The 14,981-nt window shown below is 47.8% G+C and overlaps 1 protein-coding gene across 1 annotated transcript in view; it reads right to left on the minus strand.

Annotated features, from left to right (window-relative positions):
- Positions 1-5,246, minus strand: part of LOC130234466 (GRIP and coiled-coil domain-containing protein 2) — an 11,882-nt gene extending 6,636 nt beyond the window's left edge. Inside the window, exons 1-6 of the mRNA XM_056464669.1 lie at positions 5,113-5,246; positions 3,358-3,414; positions 3,174-3,258; positions 3,011-3,081; positions 2,695-2,799; positions 157-2,619 (exon numbers count right to left, since the gene is read on the minus strand). Of these exons, the coding sequence (XP_056320644.1) occupies positions 157-2,619; positions 2,695-2,799; positions 3,011-3,081; positions 3,174-3,258; positions 3,358-3,414; positions 5,113-5,121 (2,790 nt within the window). The 5' untranslated portion in view covers positions 5,122-5,246. The remainder of the gene's footprint in view (positions 1-156; positions 2,620-2,694; positions 2,800-3,010; positions 3,082-3,173; positions 3,259-3,357; positions 3,415-5,112) is intronic.
- Positions 5,247-14,981: the final 9,735 nt, after the last annotated feature.

Genomic DNA, 14,981 nt, shown 5'->3' on the forward strand with positions numbered 1-14,981 from the left:
GGGGCATGGAAAGGCAGTGGTGGATTCTTTGCTTTGTTTTGTTTTCTGAGCCAATGGGAACAACATTTACACACATGCCCCTCTACAGAAATTTACCATGCTAATCTTCCAGAATGCATAGACAGTATTTTAGTCTGCATAACAAATGCACAGTACCTGTAGATGTCCGACTTCTTCTCTGAGCTGAGATATTAGAGTGTCTCTGTCAGCGAGAGCCTGCTGGAGCTCGTCTGCCTGGGGAACCGTTAAGTCGGGTTCATCAGACACCTCCGTTCGCTCCTCCTCCAGTCGGCTACTTAGTTCAGAGACCTGGGCCAGCAGACGGAGGTTTTCTGTACTCAGCTTCTCGTTCATGGTTTGCACTTGGCTCAGGTCTTTCTGTAGTCCTTCTGTGTCCATCACTACATCTGCCAGACTGGCCTTCAGCATGTCCCTCTCCTGCTGGAGCTCATGTGTGCGGGTCTGATGCTCCACCTCACGCTCCTCCACCGCCTGCCTCATGCTGTCAAGCTCCACCTTCAGCTGCTCTGCCCTCTGCTGCTCTGCCTTCAGCTGCTCCGCCTTCTCCTCTGCCCGCTGGCTCAGCAGAGCCTGCTCCTCCATCGTCTGCCTCATGCTATCAAGCTCCACCTTCAGCTGCTCTGCCTTCTCCTCTGCCCGCTGGCTCAGCAGTGCCTGCTCCTCCACCGTCCGCCTCATGCTATCAAGCTCCACCTTCAGCTGCTCTGCCCTCAGCTGCTCTGTCTTCAGCTGCTCTGCCTGCTCTTCTGCCCGCTGGCTCAGCAGTGACTGCTCCTCCACCACCCGTCTCATGCTGTCCAGCTCCACCTTCAGCTGCTCTGCCCTCAGCTGCTCTACCTGCTCCTCTGCCCGCTGGCTCAGCAGAGCCTGCTTCTCCACACACCGCCTCCAGAGCTGCTCCACCAGTGTGGAGATGTCAGATGCAACTGTCTCGGCCTGGCCTGAGCTCTGCTGCAGGATCTCAGCGATGCGGCACTGAACGGCAGAGAGATGCTCCTGAAGGTTGCTCTTCTCTTCTGAGAGACTCTGGATCTGAGAATTCAGCAGTCTGATCACATCTCCACTCTCCTGCTGCAGGGCCTGAAGAGTGGAGATCTCCTCCTGGAGGTGGTGTACACGCTCATCCTCCATCAGACCCTCCTGCTTATGGAACGGCCCACACTCTGTTCCACAGCCCATCAGCTCCAGCATCTCCATTACCAGGGTCTCCTCATGCTGCAGATTTACAAGGATTCCTTCATTTCTGCTCCACAGGTCCTCTAAGGACAGGTTGAGTCCTCCATTATCTGTGCTGGGCCCTGAGGGACTGTGCTGTTCCTGGAGGACACTCTTCAACCGTTCCTGCAGATCCAGAAGCGATGCCGCCAATTCCTCCTTAATGGATCTGTACTGCTTTATAAAGTGCTTTGCTTTGTCTTTCAGGTCCATGTCCTGATTCAGGATGATGTTCTTGACTGTCAGGCTCTCCACAGAGAGTTGGTCCTGCAACTTGTCAGCGATGAGCCCGTCTTCTTGGTGGTTTTTAAGCCTGTCTTCTAGCCTATCGACTTGCTCAACAACTTGCCTGATGTGTCCATCTTCAAGCCCTTCTTCTTGCCTGTTTTCAAGCCCCCCTTCTTCCCTGACCTCTTGCTTGATATCTTGTCTGTTTTCAAGCCCATCTTCCTGCACTAATTCTTGCGCGACTTCTTTCTTGTTTTCAAGTGCATCTTCCTGCCTGTTTTTAAGCCTGTCATCTTGCCCAACTTCCACCTCATCTTCTTGCCTGTCTTCTTTTTCATTGTCTTGCCTGACTTCTTGTCTTTTTTGAAGCATGTCCTTCTGCTCATTTTCCTGCTCGTCTTCTTGCCTACCTCTCTCAACACTGAGGCAGGCTTCTGCTTGCTGCAGATCTTTGTTTTGGGACTCTTCTTCTTCAGAGGCACTGCACATCTCTCCGCCCGTGTCCTTGTTCATCTGCAGCTCATTGATCCTGAATTCCAGCTCCTCCTTCTCCACGGAGAACTCCTCCCGCACCTGCTTCAGCTCAGACTCCAGCTCCAGCTTGACGTTCTGGAGCAGCACCAGCTCTTCCTGCAGCATCATGTTGTGTGTCTGCAGGTGCTCCTCCAGGGCGGGTCTCAGCTGGTCTTCTGCTGGGAGGTCTGCAGTCTGCTGCGGAGGTCTGCTGTCCTCCTCCTCCTCCTGGACGTCCTGCAGGAATCCCTCTTTCTGCTCCAGCTGCTCCGACAACTCATCCTGCAGAAGCAGCAGCCGCTCGCGCTCCCTCTGGAAGTCTGCGTTGTTGAGCTCCATCTGCTCCTCCAGAAAGCGCAGGTCCTCCTCATACTGGCTGGTCATCCTCTGGATCTCCGCCTGCAGGTTCTCCACCTCCTGCTGTGCCTCAGTCAGGCTCTTCTGCTGGGAATCTGTGGCCGCCATGATTTGCTGCTGGGCTGCCTCCAGCTCTGCTTGAGTCTGGGATATCCTGCACTCGTATTCGCTACAGGTGGTCTTAAAGCCAGCCGTGAGCTCAACCATGTGCTTCTGCATTTCTGCATGCTCTTTATTCTTTAAGTCCAGCTCCTCCTGAAGAGCTGCTAATCTTCCCGCTGTGTCCTGCAATGCATGTACACTCAGTCAGATACTGTGCTCTTGTGTTATTGTGTTGTGCTACAGTGTTCAAAGGCTCACCTGTGCCTGCTGGCGGAGCTCCTGGTGTTCTCTGCGCAGTAACCCCAGGCTCTGCTGACTCTCGGCTTTCTCCAGCAGTAAAGCATCCATCCGCTCCGTCAGCTCCTGTGGACATGAGGAGGAGAAACACTCTTAGGCTGACGGCTGCATTTCTGATTTCAGTCATACATCATACTCGTTGACACCCTAAAAACCCCACACATTAGGATGTTTACATTACACTTACATGACCAAGGCAACGACTGGCGCATTTGTATTATATAACACAGGTAACACAGGAGGTCCAGAGGAAGAGAGGATGGATATACACACTGACCTGTATGATGGAGGAGTCTGCGGGATCACTGACCGGCCCGCGCTTCTGCACCTCCAGCTGCTGCTCCAGATCTGCACACACACACACACAGAGTCAGGCTTTCACACAGACTTGTGTGTGTGTGTGTGTGTGTGCGTGTGCGTGTGTGTGTGTGCGCGTTTACCTGCACACTTGCTCTTCATCTTCTGCATCGCCACCATCTGCTTCTTTGCAAACTTTATCAGATCTTCTTTAGACAGAGTGTCCAGCTGAGGGGACAGAGAACATCCCATAATCATCACACACACACACACACACACACACACACACACACCACTGAACCCTTCACTTCAGCAGGAAACTCTTACCTTGGACCTGCCGGAGCTCTGCCCCGCTGGAGACGCCACTGACTCTGGGTTACAGTCCTGCACACACACACACACACACACACACACACACACACACACACACACACACACACACACACAGCCTACAGTCAAGCACACTACAACAGGCACTACATAGGGTACAATACAGAGGGTACACTGAACGCACACTACACAGGGCACTCTAAGCACACTAAAGAGGATACACTGGACACATACTACACAGGGTACACTGAGCAAACTAATGAGGGCACACCAAGCACACTAATGAGGGTACACTACACACAAACTACACTGGGCACACCAAATACACTACAGAGGGCGCACACACACTACGCAAGGGACACTGCGTACACTACAGAGAGCACTACCCAGGGCACACTGAGTACACTACAAAGAGAACACACTACAGAGGGCACACTGAGCACACTACTACAAAGGGCACACCAGACACATACACAAATCTACACTCGACACTCACTACAAAGGGCTCACCGAATACACTACAGAGGGCACACACACACACTACACAGGGCACACACACACAACTACACAGGGCAAATTGGACACACACACTTCACTGAGCACACTACTACTACTGTACTATACAGGGCACACTGGATACACACTACACAGGACATTACCCAGGGCACACTGTGCACTTTGCACAGGCCACTAAAAAGAACACACTACAAGTTTCACACACACCACACTGAACACACACTACACAGGGAACTACAATGCTCACACTCTACAGGGCACATTAAACACACTACACTGGGCAAATAGGGCACACTAAACAGAACCTGTCCAAGTGCACTAACTCCAGACACTACTGTTGTCTTTATAGTGATCACTAAACAGACAACACATCTGTCCAAGTGCACTAACTCCAGACACTACTGTTGTCTTTATAGTGATCACTAAACAGACAACACATCTGTCCAAGTGCACTAACTCCAGACACTACTGTTGTCTTTATAGTGATCACTAAACAGACAACACACCTGTCCAAGTGCACTAACTCCAGACACTACTGTTGTCTTTATAGTGATCACTAAACAGACAACACACCTGACCAAGTGCACTAACTCCACACACTACTGTTGTCTTTATAGTGATCACTAAACAGACAACTCACCTGTCCAAGTGCACTTTACAGTGAACACTACACAGACAACACACCTGTCCAATTGCACTAACTCCAGACACTACTGTTGTCTTTATAGTGATCACTAAACAGACAACACACCTGTCCAAGTGCACAATCTCCAGACACTACTGTTGTCTTTATAGTGATCACTAAACAGACAACACACCTGTCCAAGTGCACTTTACAGTGAACACTACACAGACAACACACCTGTCCAATTGCACTAACTCCAGACACTACTGTTGTCTTAACAGTGAACACTACACAGACAACACACCTGTCCAAGTGCACTAACTCCAGACACTACTGTTGTCTTTATAGTCATCACTAAACAGACAACACACCTGTCCAAGTGCACTTTACAGTGAACACTAAACAGACAACACACCTGTTCAAGTGCACTAACTCCATACACTACTCTTGTCTTTTTAGTGAACACTAAACAGTCATCTCTACAGCAGTGCACAGATCTCCCCGCTGAAGGCTGGTGTTAGTCGTGCCCTCAGTAGGGCGCATCTAGTGTCTGCTTCAGATATGACCGCCAGCAGGACGGCTGGTTAATGAGAAGAGCTTCACCGACTGACCTCCATCATGAGCGGGACTCTCTGCTGAAGCTCCACCGGGGAAACGGACAATTCTTCCGTCTGTGTTCAGAAGAAACTCAACATTAGGATCATCCGCCAGCCTGTTTATCACTTCCGCCTTCGATACTTCCGTATACACGCGCCGCTGTAAGGAAACGGCCAATCGGATTCCTCGACGAGCCGGATGAGCTGACGTCACGGTTTGTTTGGGTTGCCACGGCAGAATGATTGACGCCTCGACTGTCCAATCGCAGGGTGCTCGTCAGAGATTTCAGAGGACTGGATTGGACAGTCGGAGGAGGCTTTAAAACGTTGTTTTTTACGTTTAATAATTAAATAAATAAAATGATCATATTAAGGTGATCCCGAACATATACTTGAGTTTTATTTTAATTATTATAACATACAGCATCACGATCAAATGTGTCAAACTGTACTAACTTCAGCAGACTGATGTAATGCAGAATAATGTAATGCAGAATAATGTAATGCAGAATAATCACTCTTGAAACTCATTCAAAACTGCTAATTACTGTAATGAACGAAAAAAACTATTTAAAACTATTTCTGGTTTTTATCTGGACTAGTGCAATGTTTATTATCAATAACTGATCAGAGAACAGCATTATGTAGTTTAGTTTCATGAGTGTTGTAATCTACTAACAGTATAGTCTTTTTCTAATCTCTTCTAGTCAAGTCAGCTTTATTTCTATGGTGCTTTAAACGATGCAGACGGCCAAAACTCAACTCCCCTTACAATCTATAAATTAAAACAGATTATTTTCCAGAATTTAGTGGTAAGAAATGATCAGACACTGAAAACAGACACGGACATTGACACTGATATCTGTATTGACAGAGACACAGATATAATTGCTTTAATATTGAAAACGTACTTGACTTCTGAATCATGTCTCCTCATATAATGTAAAATGCAAGTGACCGAGAGCTGAGCCTTGTGGTGTCCCACAGTATACGGGCCTCTTTGTTCACTGACCTAAACTGATCAAACTCACATGAGATCAACCAATAGCAAATTACAAGCAACCAATCAGTTCCCCAGGAAGACAATCAAGCCCCGCCCACTCCTGATCCAGAAGCAGAATAAAGGTGCGGTCACACTTGACTTTTCCTTCCATAGACTTCCATTTATACGCACGCGAATGCGTCAGACCGGAAACGCGGGGTCATGCGTCGAGTTTCGCAAGTTGGTGCGGTGCAAAGTTCAAGCTTAGTGAACTCTAACCTGCTAAATCGCATCACTTGACTGCGTGAGAGCAATTGAGGATCAAAACAGGACCTCTCTGGGCAAAAATGTAAAACATGGAGCAATCGCTCGCTTTTTTAAATGTCTAATAAGCTTGTTTGATCCCGCCCCTTTTCGCAGCGCAGTACGACAGAATTTCGCACACACAAACGCTGGTGTGACCATAGCTTTAAGCTGCGGTCACACTTGACTTTTCTTCCCATAGACTTCCATTCATACGCACGCGAATACGTCAGACCGGAAACGCGGGGTCATGCGTCAAGCTTCGCATGTTGCTGCGGTGCAAAGTTCAAGCTTGGTGAACTCTAACCTGCGAAATCGCATCACTTGGCTGCATGAGACCAATCGAAGATCAAAACATGGCCTCTCTGGACAGAAATTTAAAACATGGAGCAATCGCTCGCTTTATTAATGTCTAATAAGCTTGTTTAATCCCGCCCCTTTTCGCAGCGCAGCACGACAGAATTTCGCACACACAAAGCCCGGTGTGACCGTAGCTTTAAGCTGCGGTCACACTTGACTTTCCTTCCATAGACTTCCATTCATACGCACGCGAATGCGTCAGACCGGAAAACGCGGGGTCATGCGTTAAGTTTCGCAGGTTGCTGCGGTGCAAAGTTCAAGCTTGGTGAACTCTGACCTGTGAAATCGCATCACTTGACTGCGTGAGACCAATCGAGGATCAAAACATGACCTCTCTGGGCAAAAATGTAAAACATGGAGCAAACGCTGGCTTTTTTAAATGTCTAATAATCTTGTTTAATCCCGCCCCTTTTCGCAGCGCCGCACGACAGAATTTCGCACACACAAAGCCCGGTGTGACCGCAGCTTAAAGCCACTCCAGCAATTCATTCATTCATTCATTCTCCTTCAGATTAGTCCCTTTGTTCATCAGGGCTCGCCACAGCGGAATGAACCGCCAACTATTCCAGCATATGTTTTACACAGCGGATGCCCTTACTTTACTGGGAAACACCCATACACACTCATTCACACAAACATGCACACACACACACACACACACACACACGCTACGGCCAGTTTAGCTGATCAGTCCCCCTATAGCGCATGTGTTTGGACTGTGGGGGAAACCCACACCAACATGGGATGAACATGCAAACTCCACACAGAAACACCAACTGGTCCAGCTGAGACTCGAACCAGTGACCCTTTTGCTGTGAGGTGTGTGTAGTGTGCACTGTGGAGTGGACAAGGAGCTGACTGTAGATCAGTGCTGCTGTGGTGAAGACCCCGGTCTTCATCCTTCATTCAGCCGTAACTGAGCGTCTGAGGGGGGGGTCACTTCCCCTGCTAATATAATTACCCGCTTTATCATCCGAGCGCTCCTAATGAGAGGAAATGTGCAGGCTATTTCTGCTGTGTGTTACCTGCTGAACACTGACGTACAGATGACCAACGCTATTATCACACACACACACGCACACGCACGCACACACACAATCCTGAATCATCAGGATTGCACTACAGGTGCTGCTGAGTGCTGGATTCTGATTGGCTGATGAGCTCTCTCAGGTGTTTGGTTATCCTCAGATTAGAGCTGTGGTCACACTGGAGTCTGAGCTGGTGAAATTCTGCTGTACAGCGTTGCGAAGAGGAGCAGGATTAAACAAGATGATTAGACATTATTAAAGGTGAGCGATGGCTCCATATTTTACATTTCTGTCATGTTTTGATCCTCGATTGGTCTCTCACGGTCACATGATGATGTGTAACTTGTCCCCCGAGCTTGTGTTTCCGGCCGGATGCGTTCGCTTGCGTATGAATGGAGGTCTATGGGGAGAACAGTGCAGTGTGAGCGCAGCTTATCTGTAGGTAAAGCACATCCAGCCGGTGATTACCACAGAATAAAGCCCAGCAGCTGCTGCACACGACTGAAGGGTTTATTCTGGAATAACCACCGGCTGGATGTATATAATGCTGATTATTACACGGCTACTGGACACAGAACCAAACTATTAGACACTAAATATGAGCTGCAATCATTTACGAGCTCTACAATTACCTGTAAAGCCTGCCTACACTAATATACTTGTTGTTGTTGTTGTTGTTATCCTCGTTGTTATTCTTAATCAGTCACAAGATGGCGCTAATCCCTCAAGAGCAGTGGAGGGACAGAGATATCAGTGTATATTCACTGTTATGGTCAGGACGACTGTTCTAAGATATTTGACAAACATTTTTATTTGACATCTTCAGCATGTGTGGATGTTAAAACTGGACTTACAGGAGCTGATCAGGAATAAATCAATGATCTATAATGTCTCTACTGCAGGAGTTGAGCTGTTTATGAAGCATTTTCATCACTTATCAGACTCTTAATAAGATTTTTATTTCATTATGTGTGAAGCATGTTGTGTGGTGTGTGTGTGTGTGTGTGAGTGTGTGTATGTGTGAGAGAGTGTGCGTGTGTGTGTGTGTGTGTGAGAGAGTGTGCGTGTGTGTGCGTGTGTGTGTGTGTGTTTTCCTCCTGCTGTGCTTTACTGTCTGTCCTTCTGAAGAGCAATCAAACTCCAGCTGATTTCAGCTCCTCCATTGATTAAACTGGGAACGTTTCTCTAGTTACACGCACACGCACACACACACACACACACACACACACACACACACACACACACACACACACACACACACACACACACACTGTCTGAAACTTTACAGCACTTCTTTGCCATTCTCTATACAAAGCCCCAAAGGAGCGTCCCACCCAGACTGCCGATGCCCAGAGTGAAGCATGGGGGGATCAGTGAGGGTTTGGGCTCAATATCATGGCGTTCCTTAGCCCCAATACAGGTGCTAGATGGGCACTGGGTCACTGCCAAGGATGACCCAACCATTCTGGAGGAGCATGTGACCCAATCCTGAAGTCGTGTATGATGATGATAATGCAGCGATACACACAGCAGGATTGGAGACAGAGCGGTCTGATGAACATGGCAGTGAAGTTGAACATCTCGTATGGCCTGCACAGTACACAGACCTAAACATTATTGAGCACTTTTGGTGTTTTGGAGGAGCGAGTCAGGAAAGGTTTTCCTCCGGCAGCATCAGTGGTGACCTGAACACTACTGTGTGTGTACTGACCCTTCACACACACACACACACACACACTGATGGACTCCAGCAGCAGTATTTCTCTGCTGTGTCAGATAAATGAGAGTGTGTGTGCGTGTGTGTGTGCTGTGGGCTCCTGCAGGCTGTGATTCACACACTCGGAGATAAACTCTGAGATAAATAATCAGAGACAGCAGAGAGCGGCGGACAGCACATCCATCAGCTGCTAATAGGAGTTGGGTCACCGCTAGCCCCGCGCCGCTGAAGCATTAGCCTGTTAGCGGGATAGATGAGCTGTGTGTCGGCGGTCTGTTCCTGACGCTGTGAAGGAAACACACACAAACACACTGTCAGACAGAAACAACACGGCAGATTTACGGACGCTCCTTCAGGACACGCTACAGATTTATCAGGTCCTGTCCTCCATCTGCTCACAGCTTTTAGGACAACACTTTGGAAATGCTCAGCTCATCTCTCGCTATATTATATTTCCACAGTCGATCGTGGAGGAGGAGAGCAGCACACAGCCCTGTCAGCGCTCAACTAGGTTTATTAAACGAAGACATTAATCAGCACACGGTCCGACAGAATCCCAGGAGTGCGCTTCATCATCTGCCGGACAGCAGTCAAACAGGACACAATAAAACTCTCATTCTGGATAAACGACAGACAGAAGAGGCACACGGCACGATAAATCTGACTGAGACTGAGTCTATTAGTCTCAATGTGGACTGACAGAAGGCCATTACACACAGCTGCTGCACACACACACACACACACAAACACACACACACACACTGCGCTTTAACCTTATTCTACTGTTCCCCTATCATACACAGCTTATTTTTCTGTGGGGTTTATCCCCAGTTGTGTGTCAGCTGTGTGTGAGTGTCTCCAGCAGCCTCTGATGCTGATCATGTATTAATTGTATTTGTTATAATCACTTTGATTGACATTCTCAGTTTGTACGTGTCATCAGAGGGGGAAAGCCCCGCCCACTAGTGCCCATCTCTCCCTCATTAGCATATAATGTTAGTCTTGTTTTGAATCTGTGACGCACAGGCGTCTGTAGCTCCGCCCTCTTCTGAAAAGAGCACAATCTCATTTGCATTTAAAGCGACAGTCACTAAAACGCCACAATTAGGATCAAAGCCTGAAAGGGTCAGTTTCAGAAAGCTGGAGAACATTATCTGTGTGTTATTCTCAGCTCAAACTCACACACACACACACACACACACTAGATACAGCAGAGAGGCATTTACAGCTTGGAAAGGGGCAGAATAGGTCTCTGTTAAACAGAAGTGTGTAATGAACACACTTCACACACTCAACACTCTCAGCTTTGCTCGTGTAGCGGATGGGCAGGTGTTACAGATGAAGGGGAGGGGATACTAGTGAACGGGAGGAGTTTCTGGTAAAGGGGCGGGGCTATTGGGACAGAGATTGTCTTATTTTATTTATTTAGGGTTGTGAAAGCATAATTCTCTCATGTAAGTGATTATGCCGACTCTCGATGACTGGCAGGTACTATTTGGTAGTTTGGTCATTTATTTCACTGATTTGGCAGCCATTAAACATCACCTGGGAAACTGAATTCTCATTTAGTAAAAAAAATGTGTTCCATCTGGGACGATACTAAACTCACACACTACATGGTTAAGCATATACACTCACCGGCCACTTTATTAGGTACACATGTCCAACTGCTCAATGCAAATGTATAATCAGCCAATCACATGGCAGCAGCTCACTGTATTTAGGCATGTAGACATGGTCAAGACGATCTGCTGCAGGTCAAAGCGAGCATCAGAATGGGGAAGAAAGGGGATTTAAGAGACTCTGAACGTGGCATGGTTGTTGCTGCCAGACGGGCTGCTCTGAGTATTTCAGAAACTGCTGATCTACTGGGATTTTCACGCACAACCATCTCTAGGGTTTACAGAGAATGGTCCGACAAAGAGGAAATATCCAGTGAGCGGCAGTTCTGTGGGCGCAAATGCCTTGTTGATGTCAGAGGTCAGAGGAGAATGGCCAGACTGGTTCCAGCTGATAGAAAGGCAACAGAAACTCAAATAAGCACTCGTTACAACCGAGGTCTGCAGAAGAGCATCTCTGAACACACAACACGTCCAACCTTGAGGCGGATGGGCTACAGCAGCAGAAGACCACACCGGGTGCCGCTCCTGTCAGCTAAGAACAGGAAACTGAGGCTACAATTCACACAGGCTCACCAAAACTGGACAATAGAAGATTGGAGAAACGTTGCCTGGTCTGATGAGTCTCCATTTCTGCTTTAAATCTAAAGCTATATATGTCTGTACAGAAGAGGTCTTTAGAGTTAGCGGTTCAGCTTTCCGGTGAGGTCAGGATGGTGTTGCGAAGCGTCTTGTATCTTGTTTCAGTCAGGTGTAGCAGGAGAGAGACTGAAGAGTGCTGTTGTTCTGTTTCTCTCTGTCAGGACATCAGCGAGGGATCAATGGGAGCCGTGCTGAGCGCTGCAGAGGACAGACGCTTTAATTAAAGACGCAATGAGGACCACCAGCTTACAGTCCACAGCAAGAGTCCTCACTTCAGTCGATTTGCACAGCTCTTTTTAAAGTGAGCAGCTACGGTTCCTGTGATATCTGTCACCTGCCTCTCTCTGTGTACACTAATGCGTTTTAGCTTTAAAACAGCGTTTTAGAATGGAAATGATCCACGTCCACACTGGTGTTTCAGCTAGTGTTTCTGAACAGCTCTCCGTCCACACTACACTGCTGAAAACACACATCACGTGTGCATCTGATCTCACTATAGTTGTCAATCGTGACATTTAATTCATCTTGTCTATATCTAACGACATATTCCCAGACTTTGGTCTTCTGAGTCTATCACCTGTTCTCAGGTAACGTGTTTTGTCTGAGCGCAGAGATCAGTTCATATATTCATTAATGTAGCCACGGACACTGATTCTGCACATCTGACTGATCACTTGCCTTTATATCCTATAATGTATAACCTTATTATACATTATACTGTTATAATGGCCATTATTGATCATTAAACTGATATTCAGCAAAACAGAAGGTGTGTTTCGTATTTTTCACTGAAAACCGTGATGTTATGGGCTGTGTTTTGTTATAAATATGCACACAGTGAAGATGAGGCTCATATAAAGATGCAGCTACACGACGCCTCCACACTTTTAGTGTCTGTCAAGTTCATATCAGGATGAATACAGGACTTAATATTGAGGAAAAGCCCCAATCAGATGGTGAATGTCTGCATCCATGTTCCCCATCTACACTGACGGAGCTGCAGGGGTTTAAAATGAAATCGGCCTCTTCAGCGTTCCCTAAATGCTCAGTTTTCGGCGCTGGAAAACTCTGGTGTAGTGTGGACGGAGGCTGGAACCGTAGCAGAACTTAAGCGTTTTGAAACTAAATGTATTAGTGTAAACAGGGCCTCAGGGTGGTTGAATAGGAGCAGAAGAGGTCTGCTTTAAAACAAACACTAGAGCGGTGAGTGGTGAGAAACTGATCTGAACCCAAACTAACCCATTTCTGGACTAATATAGCTGCTGTAGTCAGCTGCGCTGTGCATTATGGGAGGAGAACTATTCATTTGTTGACAGTGCTTCAGGAACGTGTGTTTTCGCCGTGTGCAGTGCATTATAACAGTGTTTTCCATCTGCGTCTGCTCTTCATTCTCCTGAAGAGGTGTGCCTGAAGGTGTGCACTATATTTAATGTATACGATGAGCAGGGGTTCGCCCGTGGGGTGATCCTCCGCTTCAGATGAGCTCTTACTCTGATGTAAAACCCCAGCGAGTGTTGCAGGACCGCAGGCCTTTATCTGCAGACGTCTGCAGCATTACTCTGAGAGTACTTCTCATCAGAATCGGCCTCTGTTTGGGCCTTTAAAACAAGATGTGGAGTTTCTGGGTCAGCGGCTGGGTAATACAGTCTCCTGCTTTTAGAGGCTTTTGCTCCTCGGGGAGATTCAGGCTGTGTGTAACTCAACAGTTCAGAAGACTTGAGTCTCCGTCCAGTTTCATATCTGTCAGAAACGTCTCTTACACACACACACACACACACACACACACACACACACACACACACACACACACACACACACACACACACACACACACGTGAGTCGGGAAGAAGAGCATTTGTTGCTGTGACGGATCTACCAAGCACTTCAGAGGAGCCATAGTGAGAAGGAGAGGCCAACGTGTCCGATTCCAGATCACAGATGCATTTCAATAGTGTTAGCGGTACTCATTCAGACTGAGCGAAGAGCAAGCCTTATTCTGTCAGTAATATACCCCAATAATGTCAGCAGTGTGAAACGGATCTGTGTGTGTCTGCTGCGCCGTAGTGTTCGGTCATGCAGAAACAGCAGATAAATGTGTCCTGAAGCCTGGGTTTCCCATCAGCCTGTGCTTCATCATGGCGGTTCTTCGTCTCGAGCAGATGATGAGGACCTCGGCGGACCGGCGGGGGGGGGTTGGTGTGCAACGTGTCTGAAGAGTGAGGAGGGATGCGGTGGAGAGGGGTGAGAAGGGTGCGCAACGTATTTGAGGCCCGGGAGGGAGACGCGTGATCTCCTGGAGATTATCACTCGTTTGTGGGCATCCGGGAGACTCCCGGGACCTCTGTTAGATTCGGGATGTCTGGAATGACCCAGCTCCTGCCCTACTCATCGTTCTCTCTTCATATAGCCGTATGTCTATCACATATCCATAAAACACTGTGATATAGCCGGGCTCGGATCGTATCCCGTTCTCACTACAATCGATCCGCTTCAGAGTTCATTTCAATCAAGCAGAGACCACCTCATTCAGGCGATCTCGGACCGATTGATTTAGCGCGGATCTGAGCGCGATTGCTGGATTCACATATGCCAAACGAACCACGCTAACTGGGCAAACGAGACGGGTTCTGAAACTAAAGTCTAGGTGTGAAAGCAGCCTTAGATCACCCCTAGATGCGGGGTTTAACCCCAGTTGTGTGTGTGAGTATCTCCAGCGCCTCTAATGGTCAACATGATGTAATTGTGTTTGTTCTAATCAGACTGGACAGAAACCGTCTGCAGAAACACTTGGATTGAGATTCTCCTGTAGTATTTAGTATGGATAGCTCCTCACACTAGTGTCCATCAGTGTAAATGAGGACAGAACTGAGAGTTTCGTGTGAACTGACCCTTTAATGCAGCTGTGCCTAACTCCTGTCTGTCCTCGGCAGTGGAGAACCCTCATCACTGCATGACTGACTGAGATACAGAAGATGAACCTGAAACGGGCTGTAAACGTTCACTCTTGATCATTGAGAAAGCGTGTGTGTTTTCACGCAGCAGCAGTGGAGTGTGTGCTGGTGGATCTGGATCTGAGTGTGCAGAATAAACTGACGCTGTAAGCATTTCCAGCGCTCTGTCGGACAGGCGGGTTTGTGTGGGGTTATTGATAGCGCAGCAGCGTCTTCAATCAGCACACTTTATAAAGCTCTGCTGGACTCGTCCATCTTCCAGATGAGCAGTGTCTGAGTGTG

Source organism: Danio aesculapii, chromosome 9, assembly GCF_903798145.1.
Source record: "Danio aesculapii chromosome 9, fDanAes4.1, whole genome shotgun sequence".
Classification (NCBI taxonomy): Eukaryota; Metazoa; Chordata; class Actinopteri; order Cypriniformes; family Danionidae; genus Danio; species Danio aesculapii.